This window comes from Oncorhynchus mykiss, chromosome 4 (assembly GCF_057628025.1).
Source record: "Oncorhynchus mykiss isolate SJ-2025 chromosome 4, ASM5762802v1, whole genome shotgun sequence".
Lineage (NCBI taxonomy): Eukaryota > Metazoa > Chordata > Actinopteri > Salmoniformes > Salmonidae > Oncorhynchus > Oncorhynchus mykiss.
Window position 1 is genome coordinate 88498479 of NC_143025.1, and position 21224 is coordinate 88519702.

At 42.5% G+C, this 21224-nt stretch overlaps 1 protein-coding gene across 1 annotated transcript in view; it reads left to right on the top strand.

The window, feature by feature from the left end:
• The first annotated feature begins 359 nt into the window (after positions 1-359).
• rgs6 (regulator of G protein signaling 6) overlaps positions 360-21224 on the top strand; it is a 147872-nt gene continuing 127007 nt past the window's right edge. The window contains exons 1-2 of the mRNA XM_090233233.1: positions 360-1001; positions 11290-11505. Coding sequence (XP_090089359.1) covers positions 11422-11505 — 84 coding nt within the window. The 5' untranslated portion in view covers positions 360-1001; positions 11290-11421. The remainder of the gene's footprint in view (positions 1002-11289; positions 11506-21224) is intronic.

The window sequence follows — 21224 nt, forward strand, 5'->3', positions numbered from 1 at the left end:
CTCCACTCCAGACATCTCTCAGGTCCAGACCCATCTCTCAGGTCCAGACCCATCCCTCCACTCCAGACATCTCTCAGGTCCAGACCCATCTCTCAGGTCCAGACCCATCCCTCCACTCCAGACATCTCTCAGGTCCAGACCCATCTCTCAGGTCCAGACCCATCCCTACACTCCAAACCCATCCCTCAACTCCAGACCCATCCCTCCACTCCAAACCCATCCCTCAACTCCAGACCCATCCCTCAGCTTTATCCTAAAGTACAGGCGGGGAGACACGTTGCTATTGTTTCAATTAAGGATTCAAGCATTTTTTTTTCCTGTTCACTCACTCACTCACTCACTCACTCCCTTTCTTCCTTATAGAAACACATGCACACACTCGGAAGCGTACACGCGATGATCCTCTCCTTTCGTACGTACCTGACTGCTCTACTCTACACAGAGACCACCCACGCCACAGCCCAGCGCACAGAGAGACAGATCGAGAGAGAGAGAGAGACAGAACGAGAGAGATTGAGAGAGACAGAACGAGAGAGACAGAGAGCGCGAGAGAGAGAAAGAGACAGAACGAGCGAGAGAGAGAGAGAGAGAGAGACAGAACGAGAGAGACAGAGAGAGAGACAGAGAGAGAGAGAGAGAAAGCGAGAGAGAGAGAGAGAGACAGAGAGAGACAGAGAGAGAGAGACAGAGAGCGAGAGAGAGAGACAGAGAGAGAGAGAGAGAGAGAAAGAGAGCGAGAGAGAGAGAGAAAGAGAGAGAAAGAGAGAGATAGAGACAGAGAGAGAGAGAGCAAGAGAGAGGGGGGAACGCTACACCCTCCCAGCAGCTGTCTCTGATCCAACATCTGTGTACGTTGCTTTTTCTTCTCCTTCTCCTGTTCTCTCCATCCATCCTTTTGACTCGCTCCTCAAGCCAATTAGATCATGAACATGCTGTGTGCTTGTTGCTAAGGGGGGGAAGAGAACCAAGAAGAGTGGACCAGCCGATACTTTGTTGCTAAGGTAATGAACGCTTGTGAGAGGTGCGAAAGACAATATTGAATTTTGTCACTGAGGTGTTTGTGTGTGTATGAGAGAGAGAGTGTGTGTATATCGATAACACCAGTGTATTGCCAGGTTGAGTATGGGAGTTACGTTACTAATGTGTGTGTGTGCGTGTGCATTGGGACAAGAGTGGTCCATGGAGGATTTGGGCTGTGGTGTGGAGCAGCTGTATACTCAACAAGCTCTCACAGTTTCACCGCAGAATCCATTTTGAAGGTTAAGTTTAGGCATTCATTCCCGAACGGTTACTTTAGAGGTTAAGGTTTGATGTAGGGTAAACAATAAAGCGCGTGAACTGGGATTAAACATCCGTATCACCGTTGCTCCAAACGTCCTACATACAGTACCTGGACGGACGTTGAATTTTACAGTGGCTCTTGAGCGACCTGGTTGATGTAGTTCCAGCACCGAGAGAAAACTAAACAGCTACTACAGTATAGGGAATCTCTCTCTCTCTCTCTGTCACTCTTCGTGTCTCTCTTCGTGTCTCTCTCTCTCTCTATGTCACTCTTCATGTCTCTCTCTCTTTGTCTCTCTCTGAGTCTCTCTCATCTCTGTCTGTCTGTCACTTCATGTCTCTCTCACTCTCTGTCCGTGTGTCTCTCTCTCGTCTTTCCGTATGTCTCTGTCTATCTGCCTTCCTCTCTCTCTCTCGCTCTCTCTCTCTCTCTCTCTCTCTCTCTCTGTCACTCTTCGTGTCTCTCTCTCTCTGTCACTCTTCATGTCTCTCTCTGTGTCTCTCTCATCTCTGTGTGTCTCTGTCTGTCTGTCACTTCATGTCTCTCTCACTCTCTCTCTGTCCGTGTGTCTCTCTCTCGTCTTTCCGTATTCCGTAATTCAATTCAATTCAATTCAATTCAAGGGCTTTATTGGCATGGGAAACTTGTTGAAACTTGCCAAAGCAAATGAGGTAGATAATATACAAAAGTGAAATAAACCATAAAAATGAACAGTAAACACATACAGAAGTTTCAGAACTATTTTGTATATATACAGTGTTGTAACAATGTACAAATGGTTACACAAGGTACACAAGGGAAAATTAATAAGCATTAATATGGGTTGAATTCACAATGGTGTTTGTTCTTCACTGGTTGCCCTTTTCTTGTGGCAACAGGTCACAAATCTTGCTGCTGTGATGGAACACTGTGGGATTTCACCCAGTAGATATGGGAGTTTATCAAAATTGGGTTTGTTTTTGAATTCTTTGTGGATCTGTGTAATCTGAGGGAAATCTCTAATATGGTCATACATTGGGCAGGAGGTTAGGAAGTGCAGCTCAGTTTCCACCTCATTTTGTGGGCAGTGAGCACATAGCCTGTCTTCTCTTGAGAGCCATGTCTGCCTACGGCGGCCTTTCTCAATAGCAAGGCTATGCTCACTGAGTCTGTACATAGTCAAAGCTTTCCTTAATTTTGGGTCAGTCACAGTGGTCAGGTATAATGCCACTGTGTACTCTCTGTTTAGGGCCAAATAGCATTCTAGTTTGCTCTGTTTTTTTGTTAATTCTTTCCAATGTGTCAAGTAATTATCTTTTTGTTTTCTCATGATTTGGTTGGGTCTAATTGTGCTGCTGTCCTGGGGCTCTGTGGGGTGTGTTTGTGAACAGAGCCCCAGGACCAGCTTGCTTAGGGGACTCTTCTCCAGGTTCATCTCTCTGTAGGTGATGGCTTTGTTATGGAAGGTTTGGGAATCACTTCCTTTTAGGTGGTTGTAGAATTTAACGACTCTTTTCTGGATTTTGATAATTAGTGGGTATCGGCCTAATTCTGCTCTGCATGCATTATTTGGTGTTCTATGTTGTACACGGAGGATATTTTTTCAGAATTCTGCGTGCAGAGTCTCAATTTGGCGTTTGTCCCATTTTGTGAAGTCTTGGTTGGTGTGCGGACCCCAGACCTCACAACCATAAAGGGCAATGGGCTCTATTACTGATTCAAGTATTTTTAGCCAGATCCTAATTGGTATGTTGAGTTTTATGTCCCTTTTGATGGCATAGAAGGCCCTTCTTGCCTTGTCTCTCAGATCGTTCACAGCTTTGTGGAAGTTACCTGTTACTTACCTGCTATGTTTAGGCCAAGGTATGTATAGTTTTTTGTGTGCTCTAGGGCATTGTTTAGGAAATAAACGAGTCTGCTGTTAATGATAATGCATTGGATTTTCCCAAGGTTGCTGTTGACGCATATCCCACAGTAGTTATTGGGGTCAAATTTGTCTCCACTTTTGTGGATTGGGATGATCAGTCCTTGGTTCCAAATATTGGGGAAGATGCCAGAGCTAAGGATGATGTTAAAGAGTTTTAGTATAGCCAATTGGAATTTGTTGTCTGTATATTTGATCATTTCATTGAGGATACCATCAACACCACAGGCCTTTTTGGGTTGGAGAGTTTTTATTTTGTCCTGTAGCTCATTCAAGGTAATTGGAGAATCCAGTGGGTTCTGGAATCCAGTGTGTTCTGGAATCCAGTGTGTTCTGGAATCCAGTGTGTTCTGGAATCCAGTGGGTTCTGGTGGTCTTTAATAGTTGATTCTAACATTTGTATTTGATCATGTATATGTTTTTGCTCTTTATTCTTTGTTATAGAGCCAAACAGATTGGAGAAGTGGTTCATCCCATACATCTCCATTTTGGATAGATAATTATTCTTGTTGTTGTTTGTTTAGTGTTTTCCAATATTCCCAGAAGTGGTTAGAGTCTATGGATTCTTCAATTACATTGAGCTGATTTCTGACGTGCTGTTCCTTCTTTTTCCGTAGTGTATTTCTGTATTGTTTTAGTGATTCACCATAGTGAAGGCGGAGACTCAGGTTTTCCGGGTCTCTATGTTTTTGGTTGGACAGGTTTCTCAATTTCTTTCTTCGATTTTTGCATTCTTCATGAAACCATGTGTCATTGTTGTTCACCTTCTTTGGATTTCTATTTGAGATTTTTAGATTTGATAGGGAAGCTGAGAGGTCAAATATACTGTTAAGATTTTCTACTGACAAGTTTACACCTTTTCTCTCTCTCCCTCTCCCTCTCTCTCTCTCTCTCTCTCTCTCTCTCTCTCTCTCTCTCTCTCTCTCTCTCTCTCTCTCTCTCTCTCTCTCTCTCTCTCTCTCTCTCTCTGTCTCTGTCTCTGTCTCTCTCTCTCTCTTTTCCAACCTACATGTTGTGACATCCATAGGACAGGTTATTGATCTAAACCAGGTGATACTCTATAGGGGTTATTGATCTAAACCAGGTGATATTCTACAGGGGTTATTGATCTAAACCAGGTGATATTCTACAGGGGTTATTGATCTAAACCAGGTGATATTCTATAGGGGTTATTGATCTAAACCAGGTGATATTCTATAGGGGTTATTGATCTAAACCAGGTGATATTCTATAGGGGTTATTGATCTAAACCAGGTGATATTCTACAGGGGTTATTGATCTAAACCAGGTGATATTCAACAGGGGTTATTGATCTAAACCAGGTGATATTCTACAGGGGTTATTGATCTAAACTAGGTGATATTCTATAGGGGTTATTGATCTAAACCAGGTGATACTCTACAGGGGTTATTGATCTAAACCAGGTGATATTCTATAGGGGTTATTGATCTAAACCAGGTGTTATTCTACAGGGGTTATTGATCTAAACCAGGTGATATTCTATAGGGGTTATTGATCTAAACCAAGTTATACTCTACAGGGAGCTAAACAACTGGACCAATAACTCAGACAGAAATGCCCTGGAACACACACTCCTAACACAAACACACACACACACAGAAACACACACACACACAACCTGACCGAGCCATACTGGACCACATACAGTATGTCTGAAGATCTGATCCCACTGCTGTCCCCATCAGATCTGATCCCACCATCAGATCTGATCCCACTGCTGCCCCCATCAGATCTGATCCCACTGCTACCATCATCAGATCTGATCCCCCTGCTGCCCCCATCAGATCTGATCCCATCATCAGATCTGATCCCACTGCTACCATCATCAGATCTGATCCCACTGCTGTCCCCATCAGATCTGATCCCACTGCTACCATCATCAGATCTGATCCCACTTCTGCCCCCATCAGATCTGATTCCCACTTCTGCCCCCATCAGATCTGATCCCACTGCTACCATCATCAGATCTGATCCCACTGCTGCCCCCATCAGATCTGATCCCACTGCTACCATCATCAGATCTGATCCCACTGCTACCATCATCAGCTCTAATCCCACTGCTACCATCATCAGATCTGATCCCACTGCTGCCCCCATCAGATCTGATCCCATCATCAGATCTGATCCCACTGCTACAATCATCAGATCTAATCCCACTGCTGCCCCCCATCAGATCTGACTGAAGTTTGATTTGATCTGGATCCCACCTCTGCATCCTGGAGGTCTGGCTGTCTTATATACAACAGGTAGAAATGTCCCCGTAATCACACTGATACCGAGTCAGATATTGTATCATCTCCATAGTAGTTAAGGTTAGGATTCAGGGTAGAGTAATCTGATCCTAAATTTGTGGTTAGGGGCCATTTCTACCTCAGCGTATTTTAAGGTAGACATTGAGGCTATTTGGGTATTCCTCTCATCTCTTCCTCTGCTCTCGCCACAGCTCGCTGCAGACGCCAATATTGTGACAGGTGTCCGATCGTCAGGCGCCAACTGGCAGCAGCATGCTCGAGAGGCAGATATGCCTGGAGCTCTGGAAAGGAACGTGGAATGGGAATCACCCTATCAGAGAGTTCCAGGCAAATTGCGGTCTGGAATGCTGTAGTAATGTCGCCTGTAAATGGATCTTTGTATACATAATGGAGCCAATGTGTGACATCAAACTAAAAATGTCCCGTCTGTTGATACAGGAATAAGATTCTAGATAGGCACAATGAGACCATAACTCCTAGCAACATCAAAACACCTACATGCCATTCAAATTGTCACATGTTGATGGTATTGCTGAGTTCTCTCAGATCTCCACAAGCGTCTAGGGGTAGGAGCTAGGCATTGTTTCTGGACCCCAAAACCCCTTGGGTGTTGGGTGGACCTACAGCACGACACGAGGCATTGGTTGGTTTGTTTCATTCCACTGCTATAGACACAAAGATTTGCACAGGTGTCAGCTGGACACACCAACATGGTCTGGGTAGCTGAAGACCTGCTGAAAATGGTGAAATAAATATTTACATGTCTACTATTCACATCATTGCTTCATTCCAGCTAGTTAGATGTGCAACCACTGACTAACTATATTTAGGGGCATATCTCTAGTCTAGCAATATATACTGTTGTTTTGGCTGTATAGCGTAATTTAATAAGTTTACCAATGGATAGTTAGGTAGCTAGAATACAGTAGTCAGCTAACCATTTACAGTAACAGTCAATACACACGAAATATTATGCAGAAATTGAGAAAATCATACCTTGGCACTGTGGCATGGTATGGGCCGCTATTAATCAATTAATCAATTAATCAATAGATAATAGATTCATAGAATGGAGTTAGAAAGATGAATTCCTACTTTGAAAGGACAGGAAGTGTTGTCTGTGCACTTATCCAGGCATTCCATATTTAACCCCACCCACATGTGATCATTGAAATATCAGGTTGTTTTTTGTTTTTATAGGCAAAAACAAAACAAAACAAAAGCAATTTTTTTTTGTATTTTTCGAATTATATTCAACAACGAATAAACATGCCATTTTCAAGTACCCAGTTGCTTTGTTTTAATTCGGAAAACAAACAATCAAAACATACGCAGACTGTAATTTTACCTCGGGAATCTTGATTTATTGTTGTCCATGATGTAGGCTAATTACCGCAATAACAACACAGACACCAAAATGTTCTGTCAATCCGCGAAGATCAGCATTAATTCCAGCACTTTGGCTGTTGTTAAATCGCGTTCCATATCACACAAGCTCTTTATCACAGAATCCGCTGATGTTGCTGGCAATAACGTCCCCGAGTAACTAAACGGCTACACATCAAACCAGCGTTGTGTAATTATTGAAGAACCCCTGTTCATGTTAGTATCGATGTCTGTTTTATTAATCACGGTAAAGTTACTTTCTGTTAGAAGGATTTTGCAATCAAATTCATAATGTCTGACCGTGAAAACCGTTTTCACACTGTCACATAGGGAGATACGAAATGTTATGTGGTCACAGTACACAGAAAAATACAATAATATCCAGGAATTTAACAGGATCAGGGTCAACGTGTAATCCAATTGTTAAATTCCTTAAGAGTATGATATAACAACAAACAACAGTATCACAAATGTAAAGAAAGAAAGGTGGTGTTTTATGTCACAGATTCCAAGCACGAGAAAGGGTTTAAAGAGGTTTTAATTGAACTCACAAATCATATTGAATGTATCTATGTTCCCCTTAATATCTTAATGTATTCACATGAAAATATAAATAAAATTATTATTATTATTAAGGACTTTGTAACAGCTCCAAACAGTTGTCCACGACAAGAAATGTGCACTGGTACCCTAGTTCATAGAAAGACCCAAATGTTGCACTGGAACCCTAGTTTGTAGAAAGACCCAAATGGTGCACCGGAACCCTAGTTTGTAGAAAGACCCAAATGGTGCAATGGAACCCTAGTTTGTAGAAAGACCCAAATGGTGTTTATCTGCATGATTCCTGGCCAGTGGTGATTTTAGCATGTAAATCTTGGTGGGGCAAACCCCCCCATAATTTTCTTTTGATGCATGCCAGCAAAGCCACTACACAACACAACACTCAAAAATACATCAATTGCACTAAAACAGTGCCAAACGGAGCCCACAAAACTGATATGGCCTAGATAAAGCTCTCCCAACAGCAGAGTCCCAGCAGCAGTCCCAACATCTTACCACTGCTACACCTGGCTGTCAGTGGAGCCTTGTCTGGCAGTGAAACAGTTCATTCAGCCTCATTTTACTGCCTTTAAAAAAAAACATAGCTGATATGGTTGACTTGCACATGTGGTTTCAACTGACAATTGAGATGCAGAAGCTATGGCATAAGGTGACAACGAGCAGATGAGAGGTAATCCGCAATTTCGATTAAGACATGAATTAATGAGCGAGCTAGGACGGATGTCGTTTTTGAAAGGTACAGCAACATAATTCAGAACATAGGCCATACTTACAGTATTCTCCCTGTACACCAAGTCAGAACTGTAGGATAAATAAAGGGGGCATATAAGCAGACAACGAAAGCCCTTACAATATTAGATATTTCTCTAAAACAGGTTATAGGCTACATGTGCACCACCAATTCAGAGCAGTGGGGTAAAATATGAGGTTAAAAGGGACCAAATTATTAGGGTGAGGCACATCAACTACTAGCAGCTTACTACACATCATACACTTTGTATTACTTTCTTAGCACCAGTACACAGTACCAGTCAAAGGTTTGGACACACCTTCTCATTCAAGGGTTTTTCTTTATTTTGACTATTTTCTACAATGTAGAATTATAGTGAATCAAATCAAAACAAATCAAAGATTATTTGTCACGTGCACCGAATACAACAGGTATTACAGTGAAATTACAGTGAAATCACCTTACAGTGAAATGCTTACTTACAGGCTCTAACCAATAGAGCAAAAAAAGGTATTAGGTGAACAATAGGTAGGTAAAGAAATAAAAACAACAGTAAAAAGACAGGCTATATACAGTAACGAGGCTATAAAAGTAGCGAGGATACATACAGACACCGGTTAGTCAGGCTGATTGAGGTAGTATGTACATGTATATATGGTTAAAGTGACTATGCATATATGATGAACAGAGAGTTGCAGCAGCGTAAAAAGAGGGGTTGGGGGGGGGGGGTGGAGGCACACTGCAAATAGTTTGGGTAGCCATTTGATTACCTGTTCAGGAGTCTTATGGCTTGGGGGTAAAAACTGTTGAAAAGACGTCAACTATGAAATAACACATCTGGAATCATATAGTAAACAAAACAGTGTTAAACAAATCTAAAAACATTTTAGATTATTGAAAGTAGCCACGCTTTGCCTTGATGACATCTTTGCACACTCTTGGCATTCTCCCAACCAGCTTCACCTGGAATGCTTTTCCAACAGTCTTGAAGGAGTTCCCACATATGCTGAGTACTTGTTGGCTGCTTTTCCTTCACTCTGCGGTCCAACTCATCCCAAACAATCTAAACTGGGTTGAGGTTGGGTGATTGTGGAGGCCAGGTCATGTGATGCAGCACTCCATCACTCTCCTTCTTGGTCAAATAGTCCTTACATCACCTGGAGGTGTGTTACTAGTCCTACTAAATATAAACCAGATGGGAATGGCGTATCACTGCACAATGCTGTGGTAGCCATGCTGGTTATGTATCTAAATAAATCACAGACCGTGTTACCAGCAAAGCACCCCACCACGGTGGGAACCTCACATCCAGAGATCATCCGTTGACCTACTCTGCATCTCACAACGACATGGTGGTTGGAACCAAAAATCTCCCATTTGGACTCATCAGACCAAAGGACAGATTTCCACATGGTCTAATGTCCATTGCTCGTGTTTCTTGACCCAAGCAAGTCTTCTTCTTCTTATTGGTGTCCTTTAGAAGTGGTTTCTTTGCAGTATTTCGACCATGAAGTCCTGATTCACGCAGTCTCCTCTGAACAGTTGAGATGTGTCTGTTACTTGAACTCTGTGAAGCATTTATTTGGGCTGCATTTTCTGAGGCTGGTAACTCTAATGAACTTATCCTCTGCAGCATCCTCTGCAGCAGAGGTATCTCTGGGTCTTCCTTTCCTGTGGCAGTCCTCATGAGAGTCAACGTCATCATAGTTGTTCATGTCATAATATGGGCTAGGTATTTTAACAAATAGGGCTATCTTCTGTATACGACCTCTACCTTGTGACAACACAACTGATTAGCTTAAACTCCTTAAGAAGGAAAATAAATTCCACAAATACATTTTTAACAAAGCACACCTGTTAATTGAAATGCATTCCAGGTGACTTCACAATGCCACAGATGTCTCTTTGTTTTGAGGGAGAGTGCAATTGACATGCTGACTGCAGAAATATCCACCAAAGCTGTTGCCAGAGAATTTAATGTTAATTTCTCTACCATCAGCCGCCTCCAACATCGTTTTAGAGAATTTGGCAGTACTTCCAAATGGCCTCCAAACCGCAGACCACGTGTGTGGCGTTGTGAGGGCGAGCGGTTTGCTGATGCTTTGTGAACATTGTGTCCGATGGTGGTGTTATGGTATGGGCATAAGCTAGGGACAATGAACACAATTGCATTTTATTGATGGCAATTTGAATGCACAGAGACACCGTGACGTGATCCTGAGGCCCATTGTCATGTCATTAATCCGCCACCATCACATCATGTTTTATCATGATAATGCACGACCCCATGTAACAAGGATCTGTACACAATTTCTGGACGCTGTAAATGTCCCAGTTCTTCCATGGCCTGCATACTCACCAGACATGTCACCCATTGAGCATGTTTGGGATGCTCTGGATCGACGTGTACGACAGCATGTTCCAGTTCCCACCAATATCCAGCAACTTCGCACAGCCATTGAAGAGGATTGGGACAGCATTCCACAGGCCACAATCAACAGCCTAATCAACTCTATGAGAAGGAGATGAGTCTCACTGCATGAGGCATATGGTCACACCAGATACTGACTAGTTTTCTCATCCATGCATCTACTTTTTTTGTGATCAACAGATGCAGATTTATATTCCCAGACGTGAAATCCATAGATTAGGGCCTAATTCATTTGTTTAAATGGATTGATTTCCTTATAGCAACTGTAACACAGTAAAATCTTTGAAAATGTTAGATGCTGCACTTGTATTTTTGTTCAGTATATTTAATCCATTTTGAATTTAGGATGTAGCACAACCAAATGTGGACTAAGTCAAATGGGTATGAAGAGAGAGAGAGAGAGGGGGGGGGGGAGAGAGAGAGAGAGAGGGGGGGAGAGAGGGAGCGAGAGGAGAGAGGGAGAGAGAGAGAAAGAGAGAAAGAGAGAAGGAGAGACAGAGAGAGAGGGAGAGAGAGAGAGGGAGAGAGAGAGAGGGAGAGAGAGAGAGGGAGAGAGAGAGAGGGAGAGAGCGAGAGAGAGAGAGAGAGGGAGAGAGAGAGAGAAGAGACAGCTATGAGATGGATCTAATGTCTCCAATAACAGAGAAGAGAGAGAGAGAGAAAGAGAGAGAGAGAAGAGACAGCTATGAGATGGATCTAATGTCTTCTTTTCTCTTTCCCCAGCCTCCAGTGACAGAAGAAGAAAGAGTGCAAGAGAACAACGGAGAGGGACTGAAAGAGAGAGAGAGAGAGAGAGAGAGAGAGAGAGAGAGCAAAGGATAAAGAGAACAAGAGAAGACATCAGTCAGCTACAGTATGAACCAGTCCAGCCAGGACCCGAGTGGAGTGGGGACAGCAGACCCCGATGAGGAATCTCCCAACATGATCGTCTACAGAAAGGTAGGAGGACAACACTGGTCTTTGCAACATTATGTTGTGGAAAGGTTGTGTGAAGGTAGGACAACACTGGTCTTTATAACAGAATGTTGTGGAAAGGTTGTGTGAAGGTCGGAGGACAACACTGGTCTTTATAACAATATGTTGTGGAAAGGTTGTGTGAAGGTAGGAGGACAACACTGGTCTTTATAACAGAATGTTGTGGAAAGGTTGTGTGAAGGTAGGAGGACAACACTGGTCTTTATAACATTATGTTGTGGAAAGGTTGTGTGAAGGTAGGAGGACAACACTGGTCTTTATAACATAATGTTGTGGAAAGGTTGTGTGAAGGTCGGAGGACAACACTGGTCTTTATAACATAATGTTGTGGAAAGGTTGTGTGAAGGTAGGACAACACTGGTCTTTATAACATTATGTTGTGGAAAGGTTGTGTGAAGGTAGGACAACACTGGTCTTTATAACATAATGTTGTGGAAAGGTTGTGTGAAAGATATACACTGGCGTCTCTTACATTGTGTTTGCAGTGGAACAGCACACGGCGACCACTGGCCTCTCAACTCAACTAGCATGTTGTGGGAGGGTTTCATAAAGGTTGTGAAAGAAACATGCATTGTGTACAACAAGCGTATGACCAAGGTAGGATTACACTGGCTTTTCCCCATCCTAAATAAGTTCCTTGTTTCCTTGCTCTAACTCAAGAGTCATACACATTCGAGGTGCTGCTGTAACCCCAAAGTGTCAATGTGATTAAAACAGAAACCTGTGTGTGTCTGTGTGTCTCTCTGTCTGTCTCTCTCTGTGTGTGTGTGTGTGTGCCTACTCGTGAACCAAATCTCACGCTTGCCAGGATTGAGCAACATAATTCTTGCGTGTGTGCTGGCCAGTTACTCCCTTTGTTTCTGCGTGGGAGACACATAATTAAAAAAACAACGAACGAGTCTGGAGAAATAAGAAAGAGGAGAGTAGGAAGACTATGAAGGAAAGTAGATCATGATTGAAAGAAGGGAGGAGGAAGAGGGGAAATTAAAGAATGGAAGGAAAGTGAAAGAAGGAAAGATGGGTAAATAGGGAGTGAAAGAGGAGAGTAGGAAGACTATGAAGGAAAGTAGATCATGATTGAAAGAAGGGAGGAGGAAGAGGGGAAATTAAAGAATGGAAGGAAAGTGAAAGAAGGAAAGATGGGTAAATAGGGAGAGAAAGAGGAGAGTAGGAAGACTATGAAGGAAAGTAGATCATGATTGAAAGAAGGGAGGAGGAAGAGGGGAAATTAAAGAATGGAAGGAAAGTGAAAGAAGGAAAGATGGGTAAATAGGGAGAGAAAGAGGAGAGTAGGAAGAAAGGAAAGGCACTTAGTGCTCTATTAAATTACATCCACTTTAGCCGACAAGTCGGATGTGGAACTACGTTAGAGCTGTCAAACCCACAAGTAACTCCCAGAAATTCTACCACAGACGGAAGGGCCAACCCAGAAACGTCACAGGGGCTACGAAGCTATAAAGCATTCCGTTTAGAACGTTCTCTCACCACCATATATGGTCACGGGAGGAAGTCCAGTTGGAGGAAGTTGGAGAGGATGGAAGTAGGTGAAACTGGGCTGACATGCTGCGGAATTTGGCATCGTTGAAACATTTGATCTGTCTCAATACATTTCTGTTCCCAAAAACTAGAATCTGCTAGTAACACAGTGTACTAGGTTTTATAGATTTGACACTTTGCTAAAGTACACAACTACACACCTACACATGTACACACCTACACATGTACACACTACACACTACACACTACACACTACACACTACACACTACACATGTACACACCTACACACGTACACACCTACACATGTACACACCTACACATGTACACATTACACACTACACACTACACACTACACACTACACATGTACACACCTACACATGTACACACCTACACATGTACACACTACACATGTACACACTACACATGTACACACCTACACATGTACACACCTACACATGTACACACCTACACATGTACACACGTACACACCTACACATGTACACACCTACACATGTACACATGTACACACCTACACATGTGCACACCTACACACCTACACACGTACACACCTACACATGTACACACACTACACATGTACACACTACACACTACACACGTACACACTACACACTACACACGTACACACATACACACATACACACGTACACACATACACACATACACACCTACACACGTACACACCTACACACCTACACACCTACACACCTACCCACGTACACACCTACCCACGTACACACCTACACACCTACACACTACACACGTACACACTACACATGTACACACTACACATGTACACACTACACACATACACACGTACACACTACACACTACACAATACACACGTACACACGTACACACGTACACACCTACACACCTACCCACGTACACACCTACACACGTACACACTACACACGTACACACTACACACTACACACTACACATGTACACACTACACACTACACACTACACACGTACACACTACACACTACACACTACACACGTACACACTACACACTACACACTTACACACGTACACACGTACACACATACACGCGTACACACCTACAGACGTACACACCTACACACCTACACACCTACACACCTACACACGTACACACCTACACACCTACACAAGTACACACCTACACACGTACACACCTACACACGTACACACCTACACACGTACACACCTACACACCTACACACCTACACACCTACACACGTACACACGTACACACGTACACACCTACACACCTACACACGTACACACCTACACACGTACACACCTACACACGTACACACCTACACACCTACACACCTACACACCTACACACGTACACACGTACACACGTACACACCTACACACCTACACACGTACACACCTACACACCTACACACCTACACACGTACACACCTACACACCTACACAAGTACACACCTACACACGTACACACCTACACACGTACACACCTACACACCTACACACGTACACACGTACACACGTACACACCTACACACGTACACACCTACATACGTACACACCTACACACGTACACACCTACACACCTACACACGTACACACCTACACACCTACACGCCTACACGCCTACACGCCTACACACGTACACACCTACACACCTACACACCTACACACCTACACACGTACACACCTACACACGTACACACCTACACACCTACACAAGTACACACCTACACACGTACACACCTACACACGTACACACCTACACACCTACACACCTACACACGTACACACGTACACACCTACACACCTACACGCCTACACGCCTACACGCCTACACGCCTACACGCCTACACGCCTACACACGTACACACCTACACACGTACACACCTACACACCTACACACCTACACACGTACACACCTACACACGTACACACGTACACACCTACACACGTACACACCTACACACGTAAACACCTACACACCTACACACGTACACACGTACACACCTACACACCTACACGCCTACACACCTACAAACCTACACACGTACACACGTACACACCTACACACCTACACACCTACACACCTTTCACTCCTACCGCTTATGTTTAACGTTACAGATGTAGGATCTTAATTTGGGCCAGTTTTCTACAGCAGGGAACTAATCCTTAGAGCAGGAAACTAATCCTTACAGCAGGGAACTAATCCTTACAGTGGGGAACTAATCCTTACAGCGGGGAACTAATCCTTACAGCAGGGAACTAATGCTTACAGCAGGGGAACCAATGCTTACAGCAGGGAACTAATCCTTACAGCGGGGAACTAATCCTTACAGCAGGGAACTAATCCTTACAGCAGGGAACTAATGCTCACAGCAGGGAACTAATGCTTACAGCAGGGAACTAATCCTTACAGCAGGGAACTAATCCTTACAGCAGGGAACTAATCCCCACAGCAGGGAACTAATGCTTACAGCAGGGAACTAATCCCCACAGCAGGGAACTAATCCTTACAGCAGGGAACTAATCCTTACAGCAGGGAACTAATCCCCACAGCAGGGAACTAATCCTTACAGCAGGGAACTAATCCTTACAGCAGGGAACTAATCCTTACAGCAGGGAACTAATCCTTACAGCAGGGAACTAATCCTTACAGCAGGGAACTAATCCCCACAGCAGGGAACTAATCCTTACAGCAGGGAACTAATCCTTACAGCAGGGAACTAATCCTTACAGCAGGGAACTAATCCCCACAGCAGGGAACTAATCCTTACAGCAGGGAACTAATCCTTACAGCAGGGAACTAATCCTTACAGCAGGGAACTAATCCTTACAGCAGGGAACTAATCCCCACAGCAGGGAACTAATCCTTACAGCAGGGAACTAATCCTTACAGCAGGGAACTAATCCTTACAGCAGGGAACTAATCCCCACAGCAGGGAACTAATCCTTACAGCAGGGAACTAATCCTTACAGCAGGGAACTAATCCTTACAGCAGGGAACTAATCCTTACAGCAGGGAACTAATCCTTACAGCAGGGAACTAATCCTTACAGCAGGGAACTAATCCTTACAGCAGGGAACTAATCCTTACAGCAGGGAACTAATCCCCACAGCAGGGAACTAATCCTTACAGCAGGGAACTAATCCCCACAGCAGGGAACTAATCCTTACAGCAGGGAACTAATCCTTACAGCAGGGAACTAATCCCCACAGCAGGGAACTAATCCTTACAGCAGGGAACTAATCCTTACAGCAGGGAACTAATCCCCACAGCAGGGAACTAATCCTTACAGCAGGGAACTAATCCTTACAGCAGGGAACTAATCCTTACAGCAGGGAACTAATCCCCACAGCAGGGAACTAATCCTTACAGCAGGGAACTAATCCTTACAGCAGGGAACTAATCCCCACAGCAGGGAACTAATCCTTACAGCAGGGAACTAATCCTTACAGCAGGGAACTAATCCTTACAGCAGGGAACTAATCCCCACAGCAGGGAACTAATCCTTACAGCAGGGAACTAATCCTTACAGCAGGGAACTAATCCCCACAGCAGGGAACTAATCCTTACAGCAGGGAACTAATCCTTAAAACCGGGAACTAATCCTTACAGCAGGGAACTAATCCTTACAGCAGGGGTTGATACATGTACCATTAGGGCAATTCAAGACTGAAGTCTAAAGATATTACAAACGTTAGAAGCCTTGTTAAACCTTGAATACACCACCAGCTTGTATTTCCAGTGCAGGAAAATTCCTACAACAACAGGATGATCAAATTAAGATACAGCATCTGTGCTGCAGAGAGCTGTTAGCTGATCCTAGATCTGTGCCTAAGGGAACCTACTCTCTTCCATCCAGTGGTGGAAAAAGTACCCAATTGTCATATTCGAGTAAAAGTGAAGATACCTTAATTAATAGAAAATGACTCAAGTAAAAGTGAAAGTTACCCAGTAAAATACTACTTGAGTAAAAGTCTAAAAGTATATGGTTTTAAATATACTTAAGTATCAAAAGTAAATGTAATTGCTAAAATATGCTTCAGTATCAGAATTAAAAGTATAAATCCTTTAAAATTGCTTATATCAAACAAACCAGACGGCACAATTTTATTAATGGATAGCCAGGGGCACACCAACACTCAGACATAATTTACAAACGAAACCTCTGTGTTAAGTGAGTCCCCCAGATCAGAGGCAGTAGAGATGATGAGGGATGTTCTCCTGATAAGTGCATGAATTGAACAATTTTCCCATCCAGCTAATCATTCAAATGTAATGAGTAGTTTTGGGTGTCAGGGAAAATGTTTGCAGTAAAAAAAGTGCAGTATTTTCTTTAGAAATGTAGTGGAGTAAAAGTGCAAGTTGTCCAAAATATAAATAGCAAAGTTATGTATAAATACCGCCCCCCCAAAAAAACGACTTAATTAGTATTCCATCCATAGAACACAGAACAGTTAGGAAGAGGAGGAGAGACGGATTCTCTTCTCTGCTAGCTACACACCCTGGGAGCCATTAGTCTGTTAGACGAATCAGCATCAGCCTCTCTTTTCCTCTTTCTCTCTCCCTCGTTCCAACCCTGCTTTTCTCCCTCCTTTGGTCTAAAATTGATGAGAGACTGATGGGATCTGCCATATCTCTGCCGGTCTCTCTGCCTCTCTCTCTCTCTCTCTCTCTCTCTCTGTCTCTCTTTCTCTCTCCCTCGTTCCAACCCTGCTTTTCTCCCTCCTTTGGTCTAAAATTGATGAGAGACTGATGGGATCTGCCATATCTCTGCCGGTCTCTCTGCCTCTCTCTCTCTCTCTCTCTCTCTCTCTCTCTTTCTCTCTCCCTCATTCCAACCCTGCTTTTCTCCCTCCTTTGGTCTAAAATTGATGAGAGACTGATGGGATCTGCCATATCTCTGCCGGTCTCTCTGCCTCTCTCTCTCTCTCTCTCTCTGTCTGTCTTTCTCTCTCTCTCTCTCTTTCTCTTTCCCTCTCTCTCTGTCTCTCTTTTTCTCTCTCTCTTTCTCTTTCCCTCTCTCTCTCTCTATCTCTCTCTCCATCCCTCTGTTCTCTTCTCCCTCTCTTTCTTATATTGGAGTTTTGAGAGAAGCTTATTGCCAGGAGACATAGGGTTTGGTTCTCCCTATTCCCTATATTGTACCCTACTCATATGGGCTCTGGTCAAATGTAGTGCACTATAAAGGGAATAGGGTGCGATTTGGGATGCAGACCTGGTGTCTCTTCTCCAGCCCAGCTGTCATTTTCAATTTACCTCAGTGAAGCCATTAGAGGGGCAGTTTACCTCAGTGAAGCTATCAGAGGGGCAGTTTACCTCAGTGAAGCTATTAGAGGGGTAGTTTTCTCCTTAACTTGCATGTTCAGGCTGAGAGCCAGACATTTTCTAGGAGCAGGAGGTGTTTTAAGATGTGTGTGTGTGTGTGTGTCGTGTTCTTCTATCCTCGTGGGGACCTAAAATACATTTTAATTCTAAATCCTGTTTTCCCTAACCCTGTCAGATTTTTTAAAAACTTTACGGAGAAAGCAAAGCATGCAATAATCTGAGTACAGCCTTTAGACAACAAAGCAGCCAAAAAGATACCCGCAATTTTGGGTAGTCAACATTACTCAGAAATAGCATTTTAAATATTAACTTACCTTTGATGATCTTCATCAGAATGCACTCCCAGGATTCCCAGTTCCACCATAAATGTTTGATTTGTTCGATAATGTCCATCAGTTATGTCCAAATATCTTCTTTTGTTAGGGCGTTTGGTAAACATTTGGTAAACAAATCCAAAAGTTAAGAAAGTTCCGTTACAAGCCCGTAGAAACATGCCAACCTAAGTATGGAATCAATCTTTAGGATGTTTTTAACATAAAACTTCCTTAATGTTCCAACCGGACAATTCCTTTGTCTGTACAAATGAAGTGGAACGTAGCTACCTTTCACGTGAGCGCGCCAGCCCGAGGCTGTGGCACTCTGCCAGACCACTCACTCAAAGAGCCCTCCTTTAGAGTAGAATCCTCAAAACAGGTTCTAAATACTGTTGACATCTAGTGGACAACTAATATCACCCTGTATCTTCAATGGGGGCTGAGTTGAAAAACTACAAACCTCAGATTTCCCACTTCCTGGATGGATTTTTCTCAGGGTTTCACCTGCCATATGAGTTCTGTTATACTCACAGACATCATTCAAACAGTTTTAGAAACTTCAGAGTGTTTTCTATCCAAATGTACTAATTATATGCATATTCTAGCTTTTACAGCTGAGTAGCAGGCAGCTTAATCTGGGCACGTTTTTCATCCAAGCTACCCAATACTGCCCCCTACCCCAAAGAAGTTAATATTCATACATGGACATAAACACCACAAAACACTAGAGATACAGTCTGTGTGTAGCGTTAGCAGAGGGATGGTTTACACTAATCCATATATCTGTGTATGATAACGGCAAGGGGGATGGTTTACACTAATCCATATATCTGTTGAGGATGAGGGTTTACACTAATCCATATATATCTGTGTATGAGGATGGTTACGACTAATCAATGTATCTCAATGTATCTGTTTAGACTAATCCATATGCTTAGTTGTGTATGATATCGGCAGGGGGACGTGGCCGAGGGAGAGAGTCAAGGCCAATCTATAGAACACACTTCACTTGTGTACAGTGTCATGACTCTCTCTCCTTGGTGAGGATCAAAAGTGCCAGATAAGCTTTATAAATGGCTGACAGGTAGCCAGACCCCCCCCCCTCTTCCATAGGAGAGGAGAGCGGGGGAGGGGGGGGGCTGATTTCATGACTTAACAGCCGGTCATAAATAGTTTGCAGAAACTCTTCCTTACCCTGCAGTATTGGAAGACTGAAACCTCTTTGTGTATAGAGAGAGAGAGTCTTTTTTTCTGCCAAAACCTTTTTGTCCAGATAGTGAATATGGGAACAATATTACCAATATTAAGATAGGAATGTTAAGAATGGTCCTTGGGGATCTAAAGAATAATCATGTCCATATGGTTTATTATTTTGTGATGTCATTAAGCCAATTTGTGTATTGCTGATTCATCAATAAGTGTTAGGGTTCTTGCAGATATCAAGGAGTAGCCGACATTCAGAATGAGACTAATGAGGTAATGATGATTAATAATTGACTGTTATTGATGAGGTAAAGATGATTAATAATTGACTGTTATTGATGAGGTAATGATGATTTAATAATTGACAGTTATTGATGTGGGAATGATGATTAATAATTGACTGTTATTGATGAGGTAATGATGATTAATAATAGACTGTTATTGATGTGGTAATGATGTTTAATAATTGACTGTTATTGATGAGGTAATGATGATTAATAATCGACTGTTATTGATGTGGTAATGATGATTAATAATTGACTGTTATTGATGAGGTAATGATGATTAATAATCGACTGTTATTGATGTGGTAATGATGATTAATAATTGACTGTTATTGATGAGGTAATGATGATTAATAATTGACTGTTATTGATGAGGTAATGATGATTAATAATCGACTGTTATTGATGTGGTAATGATGATTAATAATTGACTGTTATTGATGAGGTAATGATGATTAATAATTGACAGTTATTGATGTGGGAATGATGATTAATAATTGACTGTTATTGATGAGGGAATGATGATTAATAATTGACAGTTATTGATGTGGGAATGATGATTAATAATTGACTGTTATTGATGTGGTAATGATGATTAATAATTGACTGTTATTGATGAGGTAATGATGATTAATAATTGACTGTTATTGATGTGGTAATGATGTTTAATAATTGACTGTTATTGATGTGGTAATGATGATTAATAATCGACTGTTATTGATGTGGTAATGATGATTAATAATTGACTGGTATTGATGAGGTAATGATGATTAATAATTGACTGTTATTGATGAGGTAATGATGATTTATAATTGACTGTTATTGATGTGAGAGATATTTAGATAATCTTTAGTTTAAGTCAGGAGATAGTAGCTCGTTAAACAACTTCCTAATGAGGACATTGTTACATGATTAATTGAATAACAATTAAACATAGTCAGTTGATACAACAGACTTCATATTAACAGTTATCAGATGAACGATAGTCACGACAACAGACTTCATATTAACAGATATCAGATGAACGATAGTCACGACAACAGACTTCAT